Genomic DNA, 27,965 nt, shown 5'->3' on the forward strand with positions numbered 1-27,965 from the left:
TAACAAGTTCAGCACAGAAAAATGAAAACTCAGGCTAGTTATAATTAGTGCAGAATAGCGCCTTCTCACAGTACACAAACACTGTCCAAAATGAGCCTATGCCTAGGGATTGACTGCATACTCAAGTAGCTCGAGGATGGGCTGCTCAATATTAAGTATGTATGCGTAACATTCGGAGGGTCCCAAACCAACCTTTTCTCTGCTACTAATACAACAGTGAGCAATTCTTGACAAAAAGGGGCAAAATTCCTGGACAAGAAATACAAGAGCACGCCTCCCAAATTGCGTGAAAAGAAGGCCCCATGCAAGCCGTGCAAGCTCTGCCGAGATGAAGAAGTGTCACGTGATCTAACTATCAAAGCAAAAACGACAGCAGCACCAGCACTCACCAGTGTTGACATATGCGCCCAATATTGGCTCTGCCAATAAAAAGTAACCTGACGCAATGTCTGTAGCGGAACGCCAGGTCTTTATTTTCTTCCAGCAAAATAACACAACTTGTTCAATCGTGCCGTCTTTCACAAAGCTCAAAATACAGATCTGCAACCCATGTACACCACGTCACATAGTAAAAGTGGACATGTAATACCTACCACACAGCAGACATCATTGGCATACGGAGGACATAGGGTAGGAAAACAAAAGAACGAAAAAGAAGGCGCGACGTCATGAACACCTACCGCTAGGCGAGAAAGGTACTCCAATATGAAACAGCTGACTCACAACATATACATGTGGAAGAAAATATGAGATTCGGCAATAACACAAAATGAGATTCGTCGACTTCTCAGTGCAAATACCGCTGCGCACCTAACAGGACAGCACGACATCACAGCTGCCCGTTGCACCATGAGGCCTGGCCAAATGAGCCAGGAGTGCAGATATGAGAAACGTAAAATGTGTGTAAAAGAAGATGCCAGCGACACTGCGGCCTCAATGTCGCACGTGAACAGATGCCCTACATGACAACTTGCTCTTAAATTTCGCTTAGGCAGTGAGAAAAAACATCATAGCTGCTTGCCCTATGTGTTTGCACTGGATGGCTTGGGTGCTGCTTCGTACATCTACCATACATCATGTTTGTCAGGCACAAGTTACCAACTTCGGTGCCTTCAAGGCTTTCTTTAACTTCGGAGCATTTGAACGAAGTTCGTTCTACTTTAGATGAACTCAAAAGCAAATAAAGAGAGTGCCCGTGTTACTACACAGCTTTAGAAATGTTATACCATTTCGGTACTTTTGCACTCGTGCAACTTCTAAACCCTGATCATGCTCGGTATGTGCTTGGTTTGCCTGCGACGAGAGGTAGGTGATTGTGGAAAGTCCAGCTGAGCTGGTTGAGATATTAAGTTAGAGCCTCAAGTGTGCCATTTCAACACTTGGAAAACCTGTCGCATCTTAATAAAATTACTAGTAATACTTGATAGCAGGCAACCACATGCCTTTTGTCCGACTTTTTGATGTGGCCATCTTGGCACGTTTTCGTTCGACTGTAAAAATGAGGTTATTATGCTGCAAACCTGTAGTCATGAGAAGCACTGATGCTCAAAATGAGGTTATTATAAAGCTGCCAATCTCTAGCTACGAGATTCCCTATCTTCAGATCTTGACCTCTTCAAAACAAAAGTGGCGTAATGCTGCAGCCTTTTCAGCATGGCCATCAGTTTGCGGTGGACAGCCGAAGCATGCACCCAAACTGCCTTACCTTTACCTTTCCCTCCCGTAGTTCCTTCCAGAGCAATGAATGAGGACGACACAACAGCAGTGGCAGACGGCGCGCCTTCTTCAAAGCTCCGGGCGCAAAGGAACAGAGATCAGCTAGCGTAAGAGCAGCTGCCTTGCATTTTGTTTCATGTGTGTGTGTATGTGGTGCCATCTAAAAACATGAGAAATGCACATATTTACAAACTAAAAACAGCACAAATAGCCTCTTGGAGACGATAAAGACTCATAAAAGGAAACAAGACACGAAAAGGAACGCACTAGGCTTGTCTACAGAAGATTCTAAATGGAATGTGCACTGCAAGAGGCTGAAGCCCGGGTCTGTGCTTGGGCCCCCCAACCACTCCTCTCCCCAGGGCCATGTGACCGCGGAGGACGGCAACTATTTGTGCCAGGGGCCAGGGACCTGCGCAGGGTGCCGGCAACAGCGCAAAGAAGCCAACCAGCAGCACATAGCCTCTTCCACTGGCTGCACCCTGTACCACACGCAGCGCACACTCGGCTATTCCACATATCCCTCGAGCTCATCAGTTCTTGACACCTCTGGTTTTTTTTTTACGTCTACTTTCAACACACTTTAAAAATGCTGCACCTTGTCAGAATGTACACACTAAAAGAATTTTCACGTCGTCTTAAGTTTATATTGTGCTCAAACGATAATTGTCGCCTGTCTTGTATGTACTTCATTTCTCTAGCGCTAAGCACCCGACACTTTCCTGTCAGGAACACCATGCTTATCTGATAAGCACATACTGTTTGTGACCTGGAAGTACTGGGAGCGGTATTAAACAAAAGAAGTGCATGCAAGATAGGTGATCATTACTGTTTGGGGGCAAATGTTTAAGAGTGTACTTTTGCCTCACGGTAGTAACTGTCACCACTCTTATGGGCACTTTCTTTAACCGTATCTGTACAATAGGTATCAGCCAGCAATGCTATATGTGTGCAGGCAGATGGCGACAGGAGGAAGGCACTGGCCACACTGAGTCAATGCAAGCAAGGGAAAATTAGAATCATGGCAATTATTACTGTACGACAAGAGTACACCACGAGAAAGTGCAACATTTTTCAAGAGCGCACGACGAGTCATCACTCTCATGGGCACTGCGTTTCCTTCACCGGTGTGTGTGCCCAGTTCTTCCCTATCACTGGCATCTAGACAAGTACAACATCATTAGTTGGAGGGAATGCTGTGTTGCGTGTTGCCAAACTACTGAAATACTCCCCAGAAAGGAACAAAATCTTCAAAGAGTGTTTAGCATGGCCTCTCAGCATTGTGCATCTGTGCTCTTCCCCAGAAAGCGTGGCCAAATACCAATTTCCTTAAGTTACCCTAAAAGATGTCCCTGTTGTTTAGAATCACTTGGCTATGCCAAAGGCAGTGATGCAATAATGCCCACACGCTTGAGGGCTACCATCCACTATATGGGCTGCAGCTCTTAGAGCCTTTCTCAACCTTGCTCGGCTGTGATTCAGAATGGCAGGCGACTGCAGGGCGAGAAATGGGTGCAGCCAGTGGAGAGAGACCGCGGGAGAGCAAAGCCAAAGAAAGCTTCAGACAAATGTGGCCAACGCCGAAGGGGATGTCATCTCGGGTGGCCGCTGCTGCTGCAGCTGCTGCTGCTGCCGGCGTTTGGGGCCGTACTCGCCAATGAAGGAGCCATCCTCGCCAAACTGACCCGGGTCGCCTTCTCCGTACTCAGCCATGCTGTCGCTGTCGCTCTCCTTGGTGCTAGAGTGCAGCGAAGTCCGGCTGCCACGCACCGGTGCCTGCTGGGCACTGAAAGCCAAACGAGGACTGGCTTGTGACTATGCCACGCCTTGTACTGCTCATTTGCAGTGTAATTGTAGAAAACCAGCTCTGACGAACAGAGCATGAGCATCAACTTTATTGGTGCAATGCACTTTTATGATGCTCAGTGTCACAGTTGTTCCCGACTGACCAAGAAAAAGCTTAATGGGGACATGGGTTATTCAGATAATTTTATTTCCAAATCAAATCAGATAAAACTGAGTATGCTCATTCAGTGTTTTGTGTTTGTTTTAAATATCCAGTTATATTTTGCATATGCAGAGTAGTTGCCGAGATAATTATTAATTACCTTCTACTGTTTGTTGGAACAATCAAAATTTGCCTGCTACAGAGAAAGTTGCAAACAACATATAGTTGGATACTACAGTACATAGGGATAACAATGCTGTAAACAGATTCGAAATTGAACACTTATTTGTCACTTTACAGCCCATTGAAGTTTTATGTTCACAGTATCAATAATAAGACCAACTGCAAATGTGAATAAAAAACATTTTGGAGCTGAAAATGTAAAATTTGATGTCAGTGTTGCCTTCCCAACACATCTGGCTTTGTGCTGCAAAAAAAAATTTTTTTAAATGGCGCAGCAAACAAGCGAAGTGACCGAAAACTATGTTTTTAAAAAAGTGGAAAGAAACTGTACTTAGTGTTATACAGTAATAAGCTATTTACATTCAGAATTGACTAGTGAGCCCCGTAGTAATCTTCCATAGCATTTCAAGCTTTATGCATTTAGCTTTATATAGCACAAATAAGAAAATTACAGCTGTAGCTATCCTAAATCTTGAGATATTGTTGTCACAAACGAGCAGGCTGAGTGAAAAGGTTGTTTTGAGAAAATTGAGAAAAACAGACAACTCAATTTATTCAGGAATATAATGAAGTATGTTACCACTTGTAACAGGTTAGTGTGCCCCAGAATGTCTGCCGCTGTGTGAAACGTTTGTTATCGGAAAAAAAATTTGTCGTTTGCCACTTATCGGTTCTCCGCATTTCACGCGCAGCGAAATTGTTCACGAGGAATGGGTTGCACGTTTGGTTGATGGAACATGACGGCTGCGATCGGAAACTTAGAACGGCAACTGCTCGTCACGAAAAAGCGCGTTTGAGAGTTTTATCAGTAAAAATATATCTCACTGACATGATGCAAAACACCATTACAACCACACTATTGGTCCAAGATGCGTGAAAATTTTTGAGATGATGCACCAGACACTTTAAAATCCAAAAATAATGTTTAAAAAAAAAGTAATTTTTTTTCCGGCGATTTTTCTGTCTCCTAACACCTGTGTCCCTACTTAAGTGATCAGCCAGAACATGGGTTAACAGTACACAGGAAGTTCAACATCACAGTGTTCCTGGAAGGCTGGCGAAATGTAAGCATATGAGGTCACAGCTCTGTAGGAATAAGCACACATATGGCCGAGATCTGTGGGTAGCAGAAAGGGAGTGTCCTAGTACTTATGCTGGTGAAGGCTTGAGAGACCTCTGAAACAACTCACCAGTCATTTAGTCATCACTCTGAATGTACAAGCACACAAGCAATGACAACATCCAGATGATACATTCTATTGAGCTCCTACATGTGAACTTGGGCATCAACTTTACGAATACCACTCTGCGCTAAAGAAGCTGCACATAGGATGATGCATGCGCTGCCCAACACTAATAAAATACTCCTCCAATCAAACCATTAGTATATTCTTAGGACTAGGACATGTGGAATCTAAAGAATGCCATCAAGCTCCCATATTAAAATCAAAAATTAAAACACAAGAGCACTGATAATATATCGCAGCAGAGTTCTACACTCGCTTGACTGCACATGTTCTTGGTTTGCTGAACAAACTGCACAGTAAAGCAGCCACAGTTGCAGATCATGCAGCAGCTAGTGGAGCCTAGAAGTTGGGAAGAGAGGAGGAGCCTCGCAGGCACTCACGGCTTAGTGTATTCGTGGAAGCCTCCGTCATAGTCAAGGTCTCGACCCTGGGCCACTTCCTTATCGTGGACCGAGTACTTGCCACCACGGTTACGCTTCACCAGGCACACGAGGATGAGAAGCAGCAGGAGCAGGGCCAGGGCGCACATCATGCCGATGAACCAGGCTGCACCAGCCACTGCGTCGGGACTGCCTGGTGCCCGGATGGCTGTAACCGCACACGTGGAGTGAGATCAGCACAGGCACTGCACTACCCTACTGTCATTAGCGTTGATTCTGCATGCTAAAATGTATCATGTGCATAGTGCACATGCTGCCATTGCTGCGTACAACAATGTCTGCACACAGTGTGAAGAGCACGAGCTGAGGCGTATAAGCCAAACCTAGTTAATTCAAAGTGCATCGGAATACAGAAAATCTTAAAATCGAGTGGGTTTTCGAACTGCCCAAAACAATGAAAAATGCCAAAAAAAAAAAGAGGGGCAAAAGTGTGCGACACAAGCAGGTCACATTTATTTTCCATGAAGCAGGACCACTTGGAGTAATCATTCATGCAGGATTGCGTGGTATGGTAGTTCACTCCACCACTACACTCAACATAGCTGCCGAGGATGTTCAAGGACTCGATAAATTGGCCGCCCAACAAGGCTCATTACTGTCTCTGCCATCGCCTACTGTCAGCGCTGTCGGTGACCGTCTTCCACATTAGTGTACAATGTCTGCATGTTTGCTTTTATTTAAAGTAGTTGGCGCAACCTAGTTGGCCTAGTCCACCATTCCCATCATGGCCATCTTCATACTCTAGCAGGAAATGCACATGTGACCGAGATTTTTCAAGTGGTTGGAAATAGTACACGCACAACACACCAGCAATGGAGAAAATGTGACAACACATGTGATGCAACTCGTATGGTATTTAGATCAGAAAAACCAGAAATAAAAAAGCAAAAGTAGCATGTTCATTGATGATGATGATGCTGACTCACTTCTTAGTAACGGGCAGAAACACGTAAAATGAACATGCACTGGCACACTACGTAAGCATTTCACGCAGCTGTACAGTTTATCAACACCCACACTGCAGGATCTAGTGCTTGCTCAATTGGTGGTGCCCAATTCTTCCTATTCGGTAATGTTGATCGCTTCTGGCTCTTGCAGTACGCAAGGCTTTCAAGATTAAACTCCAAGAGAGCCATCGCTGCTGTGATTCGGACGTATATGAAATCTCTCACGCCAAGCTATGCAGGAGCTGGAAACAAGTCACAACTGCCGTATTTATGACAGCATGCCTTCTTGGAGGCCACAATAGAAAACTACAAACTATCCGGATGGATGCCCATGGATATTTAAGATTATCCAGCGTGATGAAGTGCCAAGAGATGGCTGGATGACAATGAAGTGTTGTTCAAAACATGGAAGCACATGCACCATTCACAACAAGGATGACACCTCGCTGCACATGCGCTCGTGTCACAGCAAAATAACAAATCAAGAAGACACGAATGAATAAGAAAGCACCACAGAAGAGTGCTCAGTGAATCGGAAAATAACGCGTGGCTCAAGCAGCCCACACATCTTCCACTCCCATCACCCAGCAGACGAACAAGAGTCTGCAAGAGCTCGCTTGCCAACTCCACTCGAACAGTTCGAGTGACGCAACACCAGCCATACTGTGAGTGCGCTGTAGTAGACGCTCTGAACGCTTTGTAGGAACCCTTGGTCTCGCTTGCTCCCCTGCCCTGTGCCCTTGTACTTGGATTTGGGATGTTTGAATATATGTTCATGTGTGGTGATTGTTGACGTTCCTTCTTTGCTACCCTTGGAGACATCTCTGACTCGTACAATTACCGTATTTACTCGCGTATAACCCGCCCTTGCATATAACCCGCACCCCTAACTTTTAACCCCATGAAATAAAAAAAAATATCCTCGCGTATAACCCGCACACTTACCTGAAAAAATGAGGACTAGGAAGTTACAACTGAGCAAACAGTCACCATTTTAGTTTTCAAAACAAATATATTTGAAAACGACTGCCGCAACGTTGTCAGTGCTGTCGTTCAATTGTCAATCGTCGCCACTCTCACTGCTGCCGTCTGAGGCTTCATCGCCGCTCTCAAAGACGTAATCATCTTCGGTACCATCTAGGCTGTTGCTTATGGCACACTTCTTGAAACTCTTGCGTACCATGTCGGCCGGGATCATCCCCCATGCATCTACGATCCACTGGCACAGCAGTGCAATATCTGGCCTTCGCACGCGTCCCGTCGGCGTAAGGGCGTAAAGGCCATCGGCCATCCACTGGGCATATAGCCGCTTCACGTGAGCCTTGAAAGGCTTATTGATGCACACGTCGAGTGGTTGGAGCATGGAAGTCATGCCGCCAGGTATTACGACAAGGTCTGTGCCGTTGTCAGCGAGGCGAGCTTTCACCGCGTCAGTGCAGTGGCCTCGGAACGAATCCAGCACCAGCATCGAACGGCGTGCCAACAAGGCACCTGGTCTTTTTTCCCAGATTGCTTGAATCCAGTCAATGACGAGGTCACTGTTCATCCACGAGTTATCTTCCACTCGCACAACAATTCCTGGGGGAAGTGGTGTACTCGGTAGAGTCTTGCGCTTGAATATTACATACGGGCGCAGTTTGGTGCCGTCGGCCAAAGCACACAACATCACTGTGCAGCGCAGCTTGGTGTTGCCGCCAGTCAGCACACTAACAGATTTTGCGCCCTTTTTTTCCAGGGTCGTGTCCATAGGCATCTCGAAATATACTGGCGTTTGGTCAGCATTTCCCAGCTGAGATAGCAAGTAGTTGCGCTCTTTCCTCAGTCCGATGACGTAACGTTGAAAGTTGAGCAGCTTCTCCTCGTAAGCGTCGGGAAGCCGCTGGCACATGGTAGTTCGCCGCCGCATCGAAAATCCATGCCTGGCCATAAAGCGCTGCAGCCATCCGCGGCTCGCATGAAACTCGCGTGGAATGTGCATTTCCCGGGCCAGCTTCAGGGCTTGCATCTGCGCCATCTCTGTAGACACAGCGTGGCCACGACTCCTCTGCTCCTCGATGAATTTTGCAAGCTGCGTCTCGAGGTGAGGGTACGCGCCAGTCTTCGGGCCGCGAAACGCTCGCCTGTCCTTGTTCGCAGCTTCGAGAGAGTCTTTTTTCTTCCGCCAGTCGCGAATGCAAGATTCGTCGACATCGTTCTTTCTCGCAGCAGCTCTGTTGCCGATTTGTTCAGCAGCGGCGACGATCCTGAGTTTCTCCTTCGCCGTGAATGATTGCCGCCGAGACACACTCATGATGCCTAGACAAGGCTGGCGAACTGTGCAAACTGGGCGTACAAGAAACGGCACCTTACTCAAGGCCCATCAACGTCTGAACAAAGCGTATGCAAAGCATGCGAAACGCGTGGCTGGCGTGGGACTAAACAGACTATGGATGTGGATCTGGCTGTGACCTGCGTTGGCCTCTTGTTGGCTGGATGGATGGATCATAGTGGCTTAGCCCTTTGTAACGGTGGTGGCTTGCGCCCCCTAGCCTAGGATTCCCCCCTTTTTTTTCCCCCGTAATTTTGTTCGTATTGTGAACTGTAATTTGTCCCTCTTTTATAGACTCACTCGTCCCTAGCCCCTTTTGCACCAATCTTCCAACCTACTCTTTGTCACCACTACCCTTCTCTCATCCACACGTCCGTCCTCCCCTGCAAATCCCAGGGCACCCTCTATATCTATCGCCGCGTCTTCGGCAATGTCCGGACGAAGTGTTCTGCACCGCAAAACGATATGCTCCATGGTCTCCGCTTCCACGTGGTCTTCTTTCAGTCCATACTGGCCTTCGGTGGTCAAAAGGTTGGTGCAATATTAATATGCACTGCAACACACGTTGATGTCGATGGGGATGCGGACTCTGCACGGCAGGCCGCGCGTTGCCGTGAAGCCGACCCGCCGAGCCCCCCTTCTCCGGAATATTAGCGTATTACCCGCACCCCCACTTTTTAAACACATTTTTTCAATTTTTGGTGCGGGTTATATGCGAGTAAATACGGTAAGTCTGCGCCCCGAACCGCGTCGTAACATGCAGTGTATATTCAACTGTAAGTTAATTAGAGGATTGCAAAAACCGACATCAATTTGTCGAGGTTTAGCTAGTGCCACTGCAGCTCCACAGCTCATATGATACCGTGAGATGAGAGTTCACGAAAATACGGTGCCTCGGTGAAAAATAATATGCTGTTTTATGTGCACAAATACACTAAGTGGTTGACAGATTGTTTTTTAACTTCACTGTTTCTAGGCCGGCCATATGGTAACCCCTGTTTTGAATTTGTCTCGTTTTGACAAATGAAAATTACCTATTTTCAGGTACTTTCTAGCATGTAAGGCATAGCTAAAACTCTGTATTACAGTTGCCGACTGACTCTTTGGACTCCAACAACTCGGAGTTGATGGATATTCTGGACTTCGTAAATGCATTATCAAAGTTCCCATTGAGCTAATAATGCATTTCTACGACCGATTTTTCGGGCGAATTTAGGCCCCAAAGTTTGATTTTCCGGAAAAAATTGCTCGTACCGAGCAGTGGTACCCAATCTTGAAGAGCGCCACGCTGGATTTTCCACTGGCTTGGCTTCCAGTGGCCTGCTCTGCAACCTCCAAGATTGGCATGTGCATGCCTTCAATAGAGAGTGCGCGACATTCTCCAGTCTTGGAGGCCATGTCCACCCTTCTTTGGCTGACAAAATGCTCTAGGGTATGGCAATTTTTCTCATTCATCTCTTTTTTCTGTCAGCACTATCATCATAATTTAATGCGGGATCCATTTTTATCCATTTATTTATTTTTAAAGTTTTGGTTGCTATATGCGCATGGTGTGTCCACAGAGCAGGTACGTCTTGGAGATGACATCGCATCTTTGTGTTCGTACGGCTTTGCATCTGTGTAACTGGCACCACGTCGTGTGCCTTCTAGAGAGCCAATTGGTGCAAAGAAACGTGGCTTGTTTCTTCGATCTCCATGGCGATCTCTGGCAATGCAGCGGCACTCTTGTCAAACTATACGAAGACGATGTCACTCTTGCACAAATCCAAGTAAATCTGATCGCCTCCAAGCATAGTATGAGGCAGGGTGTTATTAGAGATTTTTTAAGCCGTTCTAAGCCTAATAAATTTTATTTTTTGGCTGAACAATTTTCGTGGACTGTGATTTTTCTGACTATTTTTCGGCCCCCACGAGGACCGGAAACTAGGTTGGCGACTGTACTAGTATTTCAGCAGTAGTTGGTAGCACCTGCTCCTTTTCTTCTAACTCAGCCAAAAGCAGCAGCAAATGCAAAAGCATGCAGGCATATGCGAAAAACATACTGTTTGAGCATTACAAGTTGCAAGAATTTGTGCATGCAATTGAAAGTTTCCATGCAGCATTCAAAAGGGTCACATTATATTTGTTTTTTTCTGCCCCTAAAATTAGGCGTGCATCCCAACATGGTAAATGCAGTACTTAAATTCCGACAAGAGGATTTCATGGTCACAGTGACCCTCTTGTAACATCTGCCAGTTTGTACTGGAATCGAATGCTGCGCCTTTTTCCCATTCATTTTGCCCCTGTACTGAAGAGGAAGGTGCATACCAAGGCCTCCAGTCTCGACCTCCTCGATTCGCGAAGGTCGTTGGTGTTTTCCGTCGACGGCAATGACCCGCATCTCGTACAGGGCGCCTGTCTCCAGGCCCTTGACCAGGATGTTGTCCTCGTTCTTCTCTACCATGGTGGTCTCCCACGTCTCGTCACCCTTGCGTCGGTACTGAACATAGAAGTGGCTGCCCGGGTGGCCCGCCATAGCTGGCAACCAAGTCACCTGCACATAAAATTTGCTCACTTCATCTTGGATCTCTAGCTATTGAAGATACTACAGTCAATCCCGGATATATAAAACTTGACTACATTGAATTATTGTCCATATCTCCTTGAAAATCTCCTTGAAATAAAGCACAGAGATGTACTATGCGCACACAGAATGTGTCCACCGCCACAATGAATATATATCGAATACTGCGCTGCGATGCATAACAGTAAGTGCACTTCTCCTAATGGGGGTACGATCACTCCTCGCATCACCGTAAATATTTAATGCCTAAAAATTTGAAACACTACTGCTTAGGCAGATTCTGTCAAAAAAAGACATTGAATCTGAAGGTAGTACATGCTACAGAGGAAAAATTAGCAGAGTGCTCCGTTTTGCTCGCTGCGTAAAGGGTTAGCTTGTGTAAACCCTGGCTGCTTGTTATCACCAAGAGTTAACACTCTGCTTCAAGAACATGAAAGGCCTCTCGGTACGATATGCGTTTAACAAGAAAAAGTGTGGATCACCCTAGGTTCTTTCAATAAGTGGTGCCGGGCATGGAATGTCGAACAGGAGATGGTGCGTCACCGGGTTTGTCTGCTTGTGCGATTCACTGTGCGATTCACGACTCCGGGTAGAACGCATTTAATTCATGCTCACACAGTTACACATGCTTGGGAATGGACTCGGATGTTCTGCAAGCTAAAAACCACTTTCGAAACTAACATCATCCCTGCAGTGTCGGCAGTGACCGACGCAGGGGCTGTAGAAGAAGAGCTCAGAACAAAGGGGCACACCGGCCATGAGCCGTCGGAGCAATGACCTGCATGCAAGAAGAGATGTGCCGACCTTTTCAGGGTGGTCAAGAAGCGAGGAAAATGGGTTAAACATGCTGCAACAGTCCACATGGCTCATTGCCCATTTGTAATGATCGGTTCTTTAAACGGTGTACTGTTGGTATTGTACAACGGACACACGGCCGAGTGTGTTCATACTTGATTTGCAGTACATACATGTGCACTGGTGGTGGCACTGGGTGTATCCGCACAGGCTAGTTTGCAATTGCGGTGCATCCATTTTTGCCTTATTTGGAATAAAAGCGTGCAACGTGAACTTCTACGTGTGCAAGGTGCAAGGGCGACGCAGGATTTTAGGGTTAGCGTTGCGCTTGGTATAAGAAAGACTGTTCTCGAGAAAGAGCAACTTACAATGTTCATGAGCAAGAAATAAGCCAACTTTCGTGCGTTTGACATGACCTTGGAGAAGCAAATCGGTAAGGTCTCGCTCTTCACTATCTTGGAAAACTGCCTGATACATGCAAATATCTCGAATAAGCTTCACATGGGCATATTTTATATCTCTATTTATTCATATATTGAACCATTTCACGATCCCCTTGAGTTCGATATACAGTCGCCGACAGAGTTTCCCAAATTCAGAAATTCGCACTTGATGGATGCTCCGGACTTCATAAAAGCTCCGTCAGGGTTCCCATAGAACTAATGCAGTTTCGCGACTGATTTTTCAGACGAATTTAGGTCCCAAAGTTTTATTTTCCGGACTTAATCACTCACTCTGAGCTACACGCTACTCGACCTTGGGAGTTGCCATGTTTGATATTTTGCTGGCTTGGCCAGGCTTGGCTTCAAGTGACCCGTTCTATAGCCTCCTAAGATTGGGATGTGTGCGCTCTCAACAGAGTATGCGACATCCTCCAGTCTCGGAGGGCATGCGCGCTCTTCCTTGGCTGACAAGATGCTTTAGGGGATGGCACTTTTTCTTGTTTATTTCTTTTTTCGGTCAGCACTATGGCCATAATCACTTAATGCGGGATCCATTTTTATTCATTTGTTTAAAGTTTGAGTTGCTATTTGCACGTAGTGTGTGCACAAAGCAGGTGTCTCAGAGACTATATCGCATTTTTGTGTGTGTTTGTGTCACTTCAAATTTGTGTGATCAGCACCACTTCACGTGCCTTCGTGAAAGCCAAGTGGTGCAAAGAAACGTGGTTTATTTCTTTGATCTCCATGGGCATCTCCGGCAACAAATCGCAGATCGCAGATCGCCAATGTGGCGACGCTCTTATCAGAATGTATATGGAGACATCACTCTTGCGCAAATCTAAGCAAACCCGATCGTCGCGAAGTGTAGTATGAGGCCCAGAGTTATAAAGAGATTTTAATTAAGCTGCTCTAAGCCTAATACATCAAATTTTTTTTGGCTGAATGAGATTTTTAGACTGTTAGATATTTTCAAACTATTTTCCAGTCCCTGCGAGGTTCAGAAATTCAGTCGGCGACTGTATACGAGATTAATTGTACCACTACATTAACACAGAAAAGAAAGAATGCTTCTGTGCAAATATAGTTCATGCTAGATATAGTACAATTAAATTCCACGAGGCATTGCAATATACTTTGGTATGATATAAACAATTTGGTGCTCATGGGTTTGGTTTTTATGTCTTCGGCCTTGCCATAGCTTTCAGAATAACTAGGACGCAAACCAACCAACCAACCATAAATGTGAATTTTAAGAGGACTAATATCTAGCAACCACAATCCGTCCATGAGGCTTAGTCAACCTTACTGACAATTCCACAGATGTGCATTTTTGTAGGTTGCACAGATTTCACAAGAATAGCCAGAGGGACTCTTTGCTTTTATGTGCACGTAGGTAGTTTGGCCTCCTGGGACTGGCCAGCGGATGCTCTAATGTACAGGTATTCACTTATCTGCTCTGTTCTGCAAACTGCATGACACTACATGTCACCAAGAGGTAAGAGTTCTCATATCTGCTACGTACTATAAATTCAGTAGGTCACTGGCTCGAAGTAAACAATAAAATGTACACATCTTTCATAATTGGGCAGCTTGTTCCCACACCTCTGAAGTCTCATTTATGTCCTGTAGGCTTAACTCTGTGCTCAAGATATCAGGGTTAACAGACTGGCATGTCACCTTTGAACTCAATAATGCTACCTCAAGATGCAGAAGTGCACAACATCCAGCCAGCATCTGTCCTACCTGCACAGCTGCATGTCCATCCCGATCCGGCAGGTAGGCCCACGTAAAGTCGGGCATGTCTGGCACACGCTCAGACTCATCGGCCGTCTCCAGCTCGATGAAGTTGGGATCCCCTTGGCCCTGTGCAGTGGCTGCATGGATTGTAATCCGGTACTTGGTGCGTGGCTTGAGGCCTGCCAGTTTGGCTCGCGACTCCAAGGGGTCACGCACAGGTGGCTGTCGCTCCATCTTGGGCCCAAGCTGAGTGCCACGTACCTCCTCATAGTAAATGTGGTAGCCTGTCAGCACACCGTTGGCCTCCAACGGGCGCTTCCAGAGCAGGTAAATGCCTGTCGAGCCCATTGGAATACCCTCGAACGAAGCTACTGGCCCTGGAACGCCCTCGGGTGTGGTGATTTCTATGCTGTCTGACGGTGGACCATTGTACATGTCATTGAATACCAGTACGTGGACCAGGTTGCTCGAAAATGGCCGGAACAGACTGACTGTTGCTGTCGTCACATTCGCCGGCACCACCACTTCTCGCAGTTTCTCTTCACCTTCATCGGGAGTCCATGTTTGGATCTTGTAGCCACGGAAGTGGCCCCGCACGGACTCTGGACTGACGGGACTCCAAGTGAAGTTGGCCGTGCGGGCGTCGACAACATTCGCCACCCTGAAGTCTTGAGGAGCGGCCAATGGCACATTCTCACCTGAGTATCCAATGATTTCGGTGGCAGCTGTGTGTGCCTGGCCTCGCCGGTTGTGGGCCTCAACCTTGATACGATATGGCTTGAACGTAGGCTGGCCATACTCGACGTGTCGATTCTGCTTCCAGTCCTCAATGATGCGAGAATTCCATGTGGCATCAGGGATGTCGTCACGCTTCCAAAGTACTTTGTAGAAGAAGGCCGGTGCATTGTGCTCAATGGGAGGCATAGGTGTCCATGTGATGAGCAGGTTGTCGAAGCGGTCACCACGGCCCATGACGCGGTCGGGGTTCTTGTGTGGCACGTCTTCAGGAGTCGTGCACCTCGACGATGCCCCTGAGGGCAGCGAGGGCCCGATCTTGTTGCGAGCCACCACCCGGAACGTGTAGTTGGCCCAGGGACTCATGGAAACCTTGAACTTAGTGTCAGGGGCGGGTATGTTCACAAAGGCATCTTCCCATGTGTCAGGGCTGAAGGAAGTGTTGTATTGAATGGAGTATGACAGTATAGGGGCCCGCCGATCGCCTGTGGGCTTCCACTCCACGAGAGCCATGAGACCATCGCAGTCAACTTTGACCATCTGTGGTGGATTGGGCACATCTGCAAGAATGATGAGAAAGCAAATCATGGTCAGTCTTTATCAGAAACATGATATGCCACAGGAAACAGTAGAAAAGGGCTCCAAATAAACATTGTTTATGGGAACAACAATAAAGGAGCACAAATCAATCTTTTGCATCCCGCAGGACTACTAAATAAGCCAACATTGACTGAAGCCCATGAAAGTCTACAAGAAGCAAAGTTAATTGAATGAGGCAACAATCTTATGTGTGGTTTTCTACCCATAATAAACCTGGTATGGGAAAAGCAATTCTTATGCTGTGTAAATTCAAGAGCTTTACTTATTGCGGAGTGTGTCACTGGGTTATGTTACCGAGTTTAGTGCTGCGGCAAAATGTTGTTGAGTTTAATGCTGCTGCATTACGTTTCCGAGTCACTGCTTACGAGGTCGTGACAATGCAAGCGACAAACCAGCCATATTGCGATCTCTCAGTCAAGTTTTAATTGCAGAGTTCTCATTAAAGTTGTGTTTCACGTAAATTGCACTGAGTGTTCTTTCTCGATGACAATGTTTTTGAGCACTATTACACCACTTTGTCAAGTGATGACACTATTTTTCCAAGCAGCACAATAGGGTTGACACTACATTTCTTCATCAGGTTCGCAGGCGAATCCCACGTTATACTCTGAGGGTAAGTCAGAGTCGCCGTGAACGGGTACCTGAAGTGCGTTACACCTTATCCGTTGTCGTCGATCATAGGCTCTGGCTCTGGCATCTGCAGGCCCCCGACAACGCAAAAGGCAGAGCAAGCGGCTGCAGCTCGTCGTGCCATCTCCACAGCCGCCAGCTCTGCCATCTAGCAAATCACCCGCCAGGCAAAGCCCAACCACATGCTGCACAGGCTCGAAGATATTCATCCCTAATAACTGTTGCAACGGTGGCATTGTGGTTAGCGTGCTTGGCTATAGAGTGGTAGCAGTGGCGGGTCGCAGAGGATCAAGTCCTCACCGTGGCTACATTTTTTAAAAGTTAGATGAAGATGGTACAGTTTGAGTGCCGCTTCTCTGCCACGATTTTCTCATAACAGCGGGGTTGCACAATCAGTGAATAAAGAAATGAAAGGGAGTGTAAGAAGAAAGACATGACAAGCTATGCCTGAACACATAGCAAGTGAGTTGATACCCGATATGTTGTGGCTCCAGTTCCGACTAATACTCTGCAGACTATGTTTGCAAACCGATGCACAGAAATGTAACTCTATTGCACATAACATTGGGATCACAAATGCCCCCTAAATGTAATTATCCTGTGCCCTTCCTTAGCCTTAGTTACTGTGGGCTTCTTTAATAGTTATCGCATATAGTTAACGTTTAAAAATTATGGGGTTTTATGTGCCAAAACCACTTTCTGATTATGAGGCACGCCGTAGTGGAGGACTCCGAAAATTTCTACCACTTGGGGTTCTTTAACGTGCACCTAAATCTAAGTACACAGGTGTTTTCGCATTTCGCCCCCATCGAAATGCGGCCGCCATGGCCGGGATTCGATCCCACGAGCTTGTGCTCAGCAGCCTAACACCATAGCCACTAAGGCATATAGTTAATGTTCACAGCAGAACCTCGTTCATATGTTTAAAGAAAATGCAAGAAAAACTTACTAACTGGGAAAACATGCGACCCAAAGGCATAAAAAATTTGACACTCGACTGTAATTGACAACTACGTAATGCGAAGCGCAGCGTGAATAATTGCAGTACGAGACGTGTGCACGCGAAGCAGCTGGGGCCTGGGCCTGAGACATGTTGTTTTTGCGGCTTCGGCAAACTTACGTTTGCATTGTTTGAATTTGACCTGTGTGGGCAGCTTCTTTGAGTGGAGCATTTCAGCAGGAAGCAGGAATTTTTGTCGTCAAAGCAACCCAAGACACATGTTCTTTTATACTGCGTAGCTATGAGGTGGGAAACCAAAATGAAATCAAGCTGCTTGGCAACACCAAAATACAATACCTACGATGCGATGTGGCCAGAGCAAAACACGAAGCTCACAAGTTGGGAGGAATTTTGCTGGTACCCAAATAAGAAATGGAGTATGCATGGCGTTTTGATGTGAGATGGGTGGATTAGGGGCAGGTGTTGCAGTGGGCAGCTACAGTTCTTGTTGTGCACGCCTCCTTGCACTTTACCTTGTTTACATGGGATCTATTGGCCAGAAAACATATCATTCAATCGCAGTCTGTCAATGTACCGAACGTTGGTGCCGAAAGATTCTGTTTTCTGGGAACGTATGAACAAGTAAAAAAAAGAAGCGCACCTGTGTTGGGCCATTTTCTGTGTTCTCATTAGCGAACGTTGGCACTGGAAAATTACGCGTAACGGGATCCTATCAAAATTCTACTGTTCTCTGTGAGAACAAATGAGTTCTGCACAAGACCTGCCACAACACCACATCACACTTACACTAAATACCTCTGTGTTCCAGAACACAGTTCCCAATGGACACCAATACTGAAAGAAGTTCATATCGGCTACAATGTCATGTAAATTAGTGAATGCAATTGGCTTGTGCTAACAAATTCCTTTTGAGTGGATAGAGATGCATCTGCCACTACATTCTTAGGTTGCCACCAACTATAGTGCTTTATGCTTGTGGAAGAAGCCTAGCCCACTTGAACGGAATTTTGGCTAAAACAAAGCTTCGCAGGGAGGCCAACATGCACATTCTTGTAAACAGTCTGTTTCATTTGTTTTTATCCAATGTCGTTTTTCTTCTGACAGTGGCTCGATATGTACCACATGACATTTCAAAATGTTTTGATGTATCCCTGACAATTCCACATTTCGCAAGTCACCAGACACACCGAAAAAGCGGGCACTCACCCTGGACAGTTAGAGTGGCCTGTGCACGATCACTGTCGAGCTCAGTGCGTGCCACACACGTGTAGATACCCGAGTCGAGCTCAATGGTGCGTGTGATGGTGAGCGAGTTGTCGCCCGCCTGCACCATACGTGCATCTGCTTCTGGGTCCACAGGCTGGCCATTGAATAGCCATTCGATGCGTAGTTCCAGGCTTGGATCTGCTTCTGCATTGCACCGGAAGGTTGCACTCTTGTCTGCCGCCACCTGTGTGAAGGAATGGTACGCGCTAATACACAAGCAAAAGGTGGCAAGCAAGAAATGTGGTCTTAGCAAGCGAAAGAAATGACTGTCCACATCTTCCTAGTACTTATGAAAAAGGAAGCTGCATAATTTAGAAGCGTATGAAAGCCTGTGCCCACCCGCCACGGTAGTCTAGTGGCTATTCCGCTGCGCTGCAGAGCTCGACCTTGTGGGTTCGATCCTAGCCGCATGGCTGCATTTTGACGGGGGCAAAATGCAAAAATGCTTCTGTACTTAGACTTAGGTGTATGTTAAAAAATCTCAGGTGGTCAAAATTGTTCCGAAGTCACCTGCTAAGGGGTGCCTCATAATCAGATCATGGTTTTGGCACGTAAAACTCCAGAATTAAGTTGTTATAGCCTACTTGCTGGCCCATGCCCAACAGTCGTTAGAAATTAGTCTAATGTTCGAGACAACCTGTGCAGCAAGTGGCACAGTCAGAATCTGCAAGAAGGCTGTCTGCCTTTGTAGGCATGAATAGCTTGGCTTTGGAAACAGATATCTAGGGCAGGGTCACAAGTTGTGAAGGTAATGATCACATGACCTGTGTTTATTGATAACATTCACTTGAAGTCTATAAGTTAGCAAAATAGGCATTCGGCACTGTAATGTGTGAGAATAAGAAAATAATTAGAGCAGTTTCTAATAGACTATAGGTTTCTTTTTATAAGAAGAGACGGGAAAGCAAATGAAATAAAAGATTGTACCTAACTAAGCAACGTTCAAACACATAATTTCCAGTGACACATGCAGTGGTTTTCCTAGGTGCAGCAATAACAGACCCAACGTCAAAATTTTTGGGTATTCAAGCCGTATCTCACCCTACATAACAGACTGCGGGTGATATTGAGTTTGATAACCTGTGTGCCCATAATATGGCTAAGTGTTAACCAGCACCACCTGAAACCATGGCGGCAGATGTTGAACATTCCATACTGTTTCATTTTATTTAGGCATGCAAGCATCACAACTGAATGACCATGCAGCCTTTTACATGAAGCTTTAGGTTTCTATGTGTAGTCATGGGAATGAGTGTCACATGGGTTAAAGGGCCTAATTTTTTTGTGTGGAGAGAGCTCAGGAACTGCAGGGTCCATACTTTTAATTCAACATGAACAAACTAGAACAGAGGTTTCCTAACGTGGCACCATTGTCTGTCTATTTTTATCAGCCTATGTTAACTACACTGTAGAGTGAGGACCCCTAAAAGAGATTTGTGTTTATTCTTATCTTTACAGCAGCTGAACATGTCCTAGGCAAAAAAATTTTGTAGTCGCACCACACCATCCAATCCTCTAATGTTCTCGACTGTATCTCCATTCCCTAAACATTCATTCTGCAACACTAAATGACGACCGTTTTATGTATTTCATGAAGCAAGCATGATGCATGAATCAGCTCAGTTACCTCATAATTCTCAGGTGGCTGAGTGATGAGTGTCTTGCCTTTGACTTCTAATGACCCAGATGCTGAAGCATCACCAAATTTATTGCTAGCATAGCAAGTATATTCTCCCTGGTCAGTGACTAGCAGGTCGTCAATCTGTAAGTCGCCCGAGTCGAGGACATGGTAGCGGCCTCCGGTCAGCTCCTGGGCTTCCTTCATCCACTTTACTTCGGGTCGCGGAGCTCCAAACACACGGCAACGCAGAGTCACCCTCGACGTTACCACAGCCAGTGTAAGCTGTTCAGGCGCTTCCGTGATGGTAGGTGGAAGTGCTGCAAGGAAAATTGAAGGGTAAGTATGCACCCAATAACATGAGCAATGATTATGCGTAGCCATGGCAAAATTTAACTCTTTGTGCTCAATGTGTGCCTTGAAAGCAGTGCGCTTCAAGCTGACTGGCGAGAGCATACCCAGAAGAAAAAAATACTGCAACCATGGACTCCACGGACTAATTAGGCACTTGCCAGCCTTGCAGCTTTGCCAAGATTGTTTTGAAGGTATGCATACTACTAAATTGCAGCCAACTTAGCCAAAATTAAATTTTGTTGCAGTTTGTGTTTAAGTGCTTCAGAGCAGAGACACATGTCTAGGGCAGTGCCAAGGTTGTAAGGATAACTAACGGAACTGGTGTTGAGAAAAAATGGCAAGGTGAGTTGCCAAGAATATTTAACGAAGTGACAAGCAATTTCAGTCTCATATTTGTCAGCACAGGAGCAGTCATGAACTCAATGCTACAACGCACCTCTAAACAAGTGCAGTGTACTAAAGCGTAGCAGATTTGTACATGGCTTACACGTGTGAACCACAATGTAATGCTCTTATCCAAGCAGAGTCGTGGCTTGAGCAAGTCGGTGAGTTATCCTTCAAGAAATCAAAGGCCTAAGAAAAATGCAGACAATGAACACACATGACAGGACAGGAACCAAATTCCTACTATGTTTATTAAAAATACCTGAGGATGTTTAAGCACTTTTTATGAGTTGTGAATGCGAAAGCATTGAAGTCCAATTGAATGCTGCTGAGCAGTCCTTCTAGTTATCAATTCCTCACGGGCATGCGAGCGCGCTGAGATGCTTGGCACAATTTCATTCAGCTTTAACAAGGCACAGCTAGGACGTAGGCGAGAGCTTCCGTGGACAAGGAACGTGCAGATAACACCGATTTCTGAGAGCAAGAGCAGGGGTGATTTGGCGTCGTGGAGATGCCCTCTTCCCTCACGCAACATCTGGCGCACTACTGCGGCAACAGATGTTTCCTTTTGCCTTCTCTTCTCTGTCAAGGCGTGCTTGTGTCATGGCACCACAGCCAATAGGAACTCCATCAAGGTGCGCTCGTGATGTGGCATCACAGCCAAAGGGAATTTACATGCCGTTTGACTGCTACAGATGCTGGACTCCGGTTTTTCTGCTCAATGAGCCATTTGACGCTTTCGCATCAAAAGCTAATTTTTGTGCAGCATAAACTCAGCTGGAAGTTGACAACAGTCTTGTCGCGCGTGTTCTTGTCAACACCTTTTTTGCACCAATGATTTTCTGAAGTGTGGCTCCAATTTCCTATGGCTACACAATTTGAGCTAGAAAACACGTTTCAGGACATTTGTTGCATGAACGTGTAGTGCAAGCAATAAATGAGGTGAAAGTGGACAAGCAGGGTTGTTTGTTTGTATGTCCTACATGCATGTGCATTTGCACACCTGCTCTTTTTCTGGTGCTCGAGCTATAGGCCTGTCAAACAAATACAATGAAATGTAAACATCAATCTGCCACCCTCCCATCTTTCAGGATGTCCGAATTCTTTGTCATCCGATAGTGATAAGGCTAGCTATGCAGCTTTTAAATATTTGCTTTTATTTATTTATTTATTTATTTATTTATTTATAGTACCCTTGGGGCTTACAAGAAGCATTAAAAAGGGGAGGGACTAGTAAACTGAAAATATAGTTGTAGGGGAATATGGTGATACAGCAGCATACTACAAAGATTTTCATTTAAGCAACTATGAAAGATCAGCAGATGGCCGAAAGGAATGCAAGATGATACAAAAGAACAATTTTGTGCTGAACTTGCATGGCTCTCCTAATATAAATAGCCAGAGCCAGAGACAGGCACAAAGGTATGCGAAATGAATTGAAACAGAAAGCCCAGGTCAAAATTGCTTAACCCTCCTGAGATTATAAGCAGGAGTTAGAGCTTGCACAAAAACCTGAGTTGACATTTTGTTTAGGTAGACACCACACTGCAGGCTTCCTGTTGGCTGGTGATCCAGGACCATAACAGGTTTGGGCTATTTGTCTGCTAGTGATCCGAGATCATAACAAGTGCAAGCGCAGGAAATAAGTCAAAGCTCTCAAATGTTGCTTAAGAGCATTATAGGCTGTAGCATATTGTTAGTAAAAAAATAATAGCAGCCTATTCAACTCAGCAGTTGCAAATCACCTGTCTTCCACTGAACGTACACATTTATACTTGTAGCAGTGCAGCTGAATTAGCCTCCAAACTAGCTCCTAATAAACAGTCTTTAAATCTACTGCTTCAAGTAAGGGTTCATTATTAAACACGTTTGTTTTATTAACATGCAGCAAACGGCCTGCATCCATTCGCTTTGTGCATGTCAAGCAAATAATGTGGCTATTCAGAGCAATTATTTGTTAACAGCAGATGACTTCTCTTGGGCCCGTAGCAGAACGCAAAAATTGTATATTGGCACTTACCGAGCACATTGAGGTAGAAGTCACGGAAGGCATAGCCATGAGGGTTGGAGGCGTTGCACTGATAGACAGCCGTATCACGTTTGGTAAGTGCCTCGATGGTGAGCAATGTACCCTCAACTTTGCGGCGGGCATTGGGCTCGGCCTTCTCAACCGGCACGCCATTTACAAACCACTGCAGTTTGGGCTCGGGGATGCCTGTTGCTGCGCACTCAAAGCTGACACTTTCCTCTTCAGCCGCGTTTGTGTTGTCCGGCACACGCAGCCAGTACGGTGCTGCTTCCACCTTGACATGCATGGCGTGGGTCTGGGCTACACCCACACCATTGTTGGCTTGGCACTCGTACGTGCCCTCGTCCTCAAAGCCCACTGAACGAATTTCCAGCGTCTTGCCATAATTGGAGTATGTGAAGCGTCGCGACGTTGGATTTGAGCCCCGCTTGGACCACGAGATCTGGGGTGATGGCGTACCCCCGTAGATGCAGTAGAGTTTCAGTTCGTGGCCCCGAAGTGCAACAAGGTTTGGGGGCGACAGATACTGCTTGACGGGTGCGTGTTCTGCCTTTCCTGCACTCGACGTTGGCTCGACTTTCAACTGGATCTTATTGCCAATCTTGTATTCACGCCTGAACACCGACGTGGCACTGCAGGTGTATACGGCATCTGAAAGTGCGTCACCCAGTTCAACACGTGAGAAGTGCAGATCACCCTCGGGATCGGCGGTGATGCGCGACGAGTTGACGTTGCGCAGTGCACCGCTCGAGTACTGTATTAGCCAGAAGATGTTTGGGCGTGGGTAACCCGTGGGAGGGTTACAGTCGAGCGACAGTGGGTCACCCTCTACCACATAAACTTCTTTGGTGGTCTCCTCTGCAAAGTTGTTGAGTTCAGCCTTGCGCAGGAACACAGAATTGGACACAGATGTGCCATGAAGGTTGGTTGCGCGGCACTGGTACAATCCTTCGTCGACATCGTCTGGCTTGGTGAAGACGAGCGTACCACGGCGGGGCTGCTGCGAGATTCGCTTGTCATACGAGACGTAGTCAAACTCCTTGTTGTTCTTTGTCCATTCGTACGTGGGCTCGGGGTGGCCTTGAGCTTCACACTCGAGTAGGAATGGCTTGTCCAACTCATCCTGAGACTGGGACACCTGGTACAGCTGCTCGTGTTTGGGCTGTTTCACCATGGTGGGCGGAGAGGGCACCACTGCACCCACCACTGCTGCACCCAGCAGCAGCAGCAGTGCTGGTACAAGCGCCATCCCTGCACAACAAATTCATAACATCAAAATTTGTTTCAAGCCAGAATGTCACGATGATATTGAACTTATTGTTTTATGCTTAAAACAAGTTTAATTGGAGCTTGGTTGCAGGCACCTTAATAGGGCAGTCGATAACTAAACTATCCTCGACGTCACGAGTTCAATCCTGGCTGTGGCAGTAGCAGTTCAATGGGACAAAATGCGACAACACTCTCCATACGTAGATGTAGGTGCACGTTAATGAACCCCATGTGGTCATACTTAATTCATCTGGAGTCCGCCCTATGGCATGCTTCATAATATTTTGGTTTTGGCACGTAAGATCTGAGAATTCAATTTTTTTTTTTTTTGCTGTACTACAGCCAAAAAATGAAAACATGTTGGTAGAAGCAGAAGGCAGAAAGAATAGTGTGATTGAAGGGGAAAAGAAAGGCTGGTTGCAGGCTGGCACAGTTCTATGGTGAGCATGAGCAGGCTTGAGACACGAGAAAGGATCAATACGAATGTTTTTCTCACATGCACCGTTATGTTTACATGCTTAACTTCAATAATCATCGAAAACCACAACTGCCACTCACAAGTATCACAAGTATTTTGGATAAGTTCAGCCAAATGATGCAAGCTGATTCAAGTTGGAGCTTAAGTTCCTTAAAAAATTTTGCTTGCAGTCAACATAGATCTAACAGAGCACAACTAATTACACAACATGGCGCAACAGTGTAAACTACAAGAATGATTTAACAAGGAATGATGATTTATAGGAACACTTATGTAAACAAACACAATTAGGTGAAGTATGTCGCCAAGCCCAAGGGAGAAAACATATAAGAAATGAGGACATGCATGCCACAACTGTTCGGACAGAGTGAACACATCAAAGAAGGATACTAAATTCATATATTACAATCCCTGCCAGGTGACATCATTACTTCACATAGTATGGGTTGCAATGACTTGGTCCAATCAGTGCACTCCTCTGACACTCAATGCATCCCATAAAATCATAGTACAGGTTGCTGCTGTCATCAGTCCACTATTTTTTTTATCTGCATGTGTATGATAGACTTACTTAAACAGACTTCTTTAAAAACAAGCTTACGATTTCTCGGTATGAAAGAGCTATTTTAATTCCACGTTTCAGCTCGGTGCATTGTGTGAACCATTATCTGAAGCTAGCGTGCACTGCAGCCAACAGAAATTATACAAGGCCTCTCGTCTTGGAAACGCCCATGCTTGTAACTAGAGCGCCATCGATCGAACACTAAACCGGTCTCGAAGGGCAGCTGCAAACACGTCGAGGGGGCATCTGCTGGACATTCAACGTGCAACCATCATCACGACTATCGGATGCCGGCGCAGGACGCGCGCGTTGCCATCGCGACTCCCAGACTGCTAGCACTCGCCGCTAAATATAGTGTCACGTAACTCTTCTTTCAAATAAGCTGACAAGGACGCTGCCGCGCGTTTAATACGCGATTCGTGCTTCCGGCTCGGTTTCGCAGCACCCGGAAAGACGCGGAGCAAGAACATTTCGAACAGGCGTACGCAGGCGCGGACATCGTAAATAAACGGTCCGAGCTTGTTGTATTCGGTGTCGGCGACAGTGACCCTGTCCTCGACGCTTCCACATTTTCACACGGCCGAAGACTGATCGGGATCTGAATCGAACGGCTCAGCCACGCATTGCCGGTGATCCGAGCCCAATGATCACATAACCGAGACGTCATTGAATGCCATGCCGTAGCGATCATGTGCTCTTCGCGAGACAGCTCACGACGGGGTAGGGCATATCTTGTACGCGGTAGACGAATCGGCTGCAGCAGCCAGTGTGACACGGGGTCAACTTGCTATACAAGCAACCAGGGAGGCCCATCGCGTACAGACAGGGCCACGCCCCGAGCACTGCTCGCCGTTCGCCCGGACAACGCACCGGCGGGGTCGCGGACGACTCGTCAGGCGCGCGGCTATCGCTGTCCTACGGACGGGCTCAAACACCGGCACACCCTTTCAGTCGCCGATTCCGACGAACGCCCGACGAGCGCCCGTGGAACTAGGCCTAAGCGATCCAGCCTCGTTCTTTGCACCGGTCGCGACAGCCCGGATCCCGTTCGTACTGTTACGAAGTATGTTGCGGCGAAGAGGGCAAACGAAAAGGGGATCGGACCTAGCTTGAACCTGGGAGTGCCCGGTCCCGGAGACCTTGCGGGCGCTCTCCTCTGCGGTCCACACACACTCAGGCGCGCACACACACAGGGCCGACGACAACTTCCGAACGGTCGGCGTCCCCCTTGACACACACAGAATCGTTGCCAGCGAAACGCGGGCAACACGCACATACACACCTTCTTTCGCGCGCCGCCGTGGGAATGGATAGACGCACGCACAACTTTGGCAAGAACGGTGACGTCAACAACCAAGAATCGGTGACATCATGTAAAACAATGGGCGGTGCCACTGCGCATGCGCTCTTTGCCCAGTTAGCGTTGTAGAAAAAGTTTAGTAGATCATACAGTCATTTTACCGCAGTCAACTTCCGCGCGGCGCTGCGATCACAAGAGGGGCCTCCATTTCTTTTGTTCTACGTATCTCGAGAAGGAAGAAAAGCTGCGGGTGCCGCGGTACGGACTCGATTTTAGACTTTGACTGAGCGAATTTAATAAAGTTATATTTTACGTACAAACTACAGCATGAGCCTACTTTCCAGTCATGTTCCCCAGTAGTGTACACTATTTGTCGAATGATTTCGTGAGCGCTGTTCACTCATTGACTTCAAGGTGGTATTATTTATAACAAAAGATGCTTTGCCATGCAATTCATAGCAATTCAAAATGCAGCACAACGCTATAAACCTCAGTATTTATCATACGAGAGCTGTGTTTCGCTTAGTACACGCTTCGGCCCCTGGAATTTATAGAGAACACGCAAAAGAAATTTCGCTCGAACTGTTAATTCATAAAGCCGCGTACATGCGGCATTTTGACGTTGCTGCCCCGGCCAAAGGCCTTGTTTAGTCGATCCGTGTGAATCAGGCATTATTTTACACTTTAGCAAATAAAAATATCGGCTTACTGCCTGCAGCGTACTCTTGCGGTGTTTTCAACTGAAGGCTCGCGCTGAAGCTTCGAGTTGATCTACTATTAGCTTTCACGCTCAACAGCCGCTCGAGGCGGCGTCTGCTTTCGCGCTGTTGCGCGGCCGCATTTAGCTCCTTTCTGTGGTAGCGTGCCACACGCATGACGGGGTGCGCGTTTAATTATTAGTGAATTAGGACGCCTTCCGTGAAGGTCGAAGCGTGGGTGCGACCCAGAGATTGGCTGTCGGCCAGGCCATTTTAATAAAAGCAACGCAGCGGTGCAAAAGGTCATGCTCCGCATTGCCGTTTGCACCACACATATCGCGCTTAGATGGGGGATATGAATTGCGGTTCCCTAAGAAAGACTCTTTTATTATCAGTATGCAACACCAGTTCATAGACTTGACCACTACGCTGATCACAGTAATCGCGGCTATCGAATGTTCTGTCGTCGCTATATGCCACAGCGTAGGTATGCAGTTTAACTGTATGTGTGCTCGGTTAGTCTGATAAATGAACAAAAAAAAATGAAATTTAAGAAAAAGAAACATCATTACACAGCTTGAACTAGTGCCGGATTCAGAAAGGCGAACGCATAGAGCAGGAGGCGCAACATTTATGGACGCAATTGTAATTACAGAGTAAACTACAAAATACAATTAGCTTGGTTGTGACAATCGGTAAAACTTCGACTACAGGAGTTATACAGCACATATCATGAAAAGGTTAGACAGGCCAA

At 46.5% G+C, this 27,965-nt stretch overlaps 1 protein-coding gene across 3 annotated transcripts; it reads right to left on the bottom strand.

Moving 5' to 3' along the window:
• Nucleotides 1–448: 448 nt before the first annotated feature.
• On the bottom strand, nt 449–26,618 carry Nrg (Neuroglian). Of its 3 annotated transcripts, none has more exons than XM_070540008.1 (8): nt 26,496–26,618; nt 22,896–24,155; nt 20,147–20,457; nt 18,460–18,703; nt 14,334–15,622; nt 11,097–11,322; nt 5,475–5,682; nt 449–3,502 (listed from the first exon to the last, which is right to left on the bottom strand). In XM_070540008.1, exons 2-8 carry the CDS (start codon nt 24,151–24,153, stop codon nt 3,277–3,279), a joined length of 3,762 nt encoding a protein of 1,253 aa, XP_070396109.1. In that variant the 5' UTR covers nt 24,154–24,155; nt 26,496–26,618; the 3' UTR covers nt 449–3,276. The 3 variants fall into 3 exon arrangements, with proteins under 3 accessions (XP_070396109.1, XP_065303431.2, XP_070396110.1); XM_065447359.2 differs by lacking the exon at nt 26,496–26,618 and adding an exon at nt 26,318–26,484; XM_070540009.1 differs by lacking the exon at nt 26,496–26,618 and adding an exon at nt 26,084–26,223.
• Between the last annotated feature and the right edge of the window lie 1,347 nt (nt 26,619–27,965).

Source organism: Dermacentor albipictus, chromosome 6, assembly GCF_038994185.2.
Source record: "Dermacentor albipictus isolate Rhodes 1998 colony chromosome 6, USDA_Dalb.pri_finalv2, whole genome shotgun sequence".
Lineage (NCBI taxonomy): Eukaryota > Metazoa > Arthropoda > Arachnida > Ixodida > Ixodidae > Dermacentor > Dermacentor albipictus.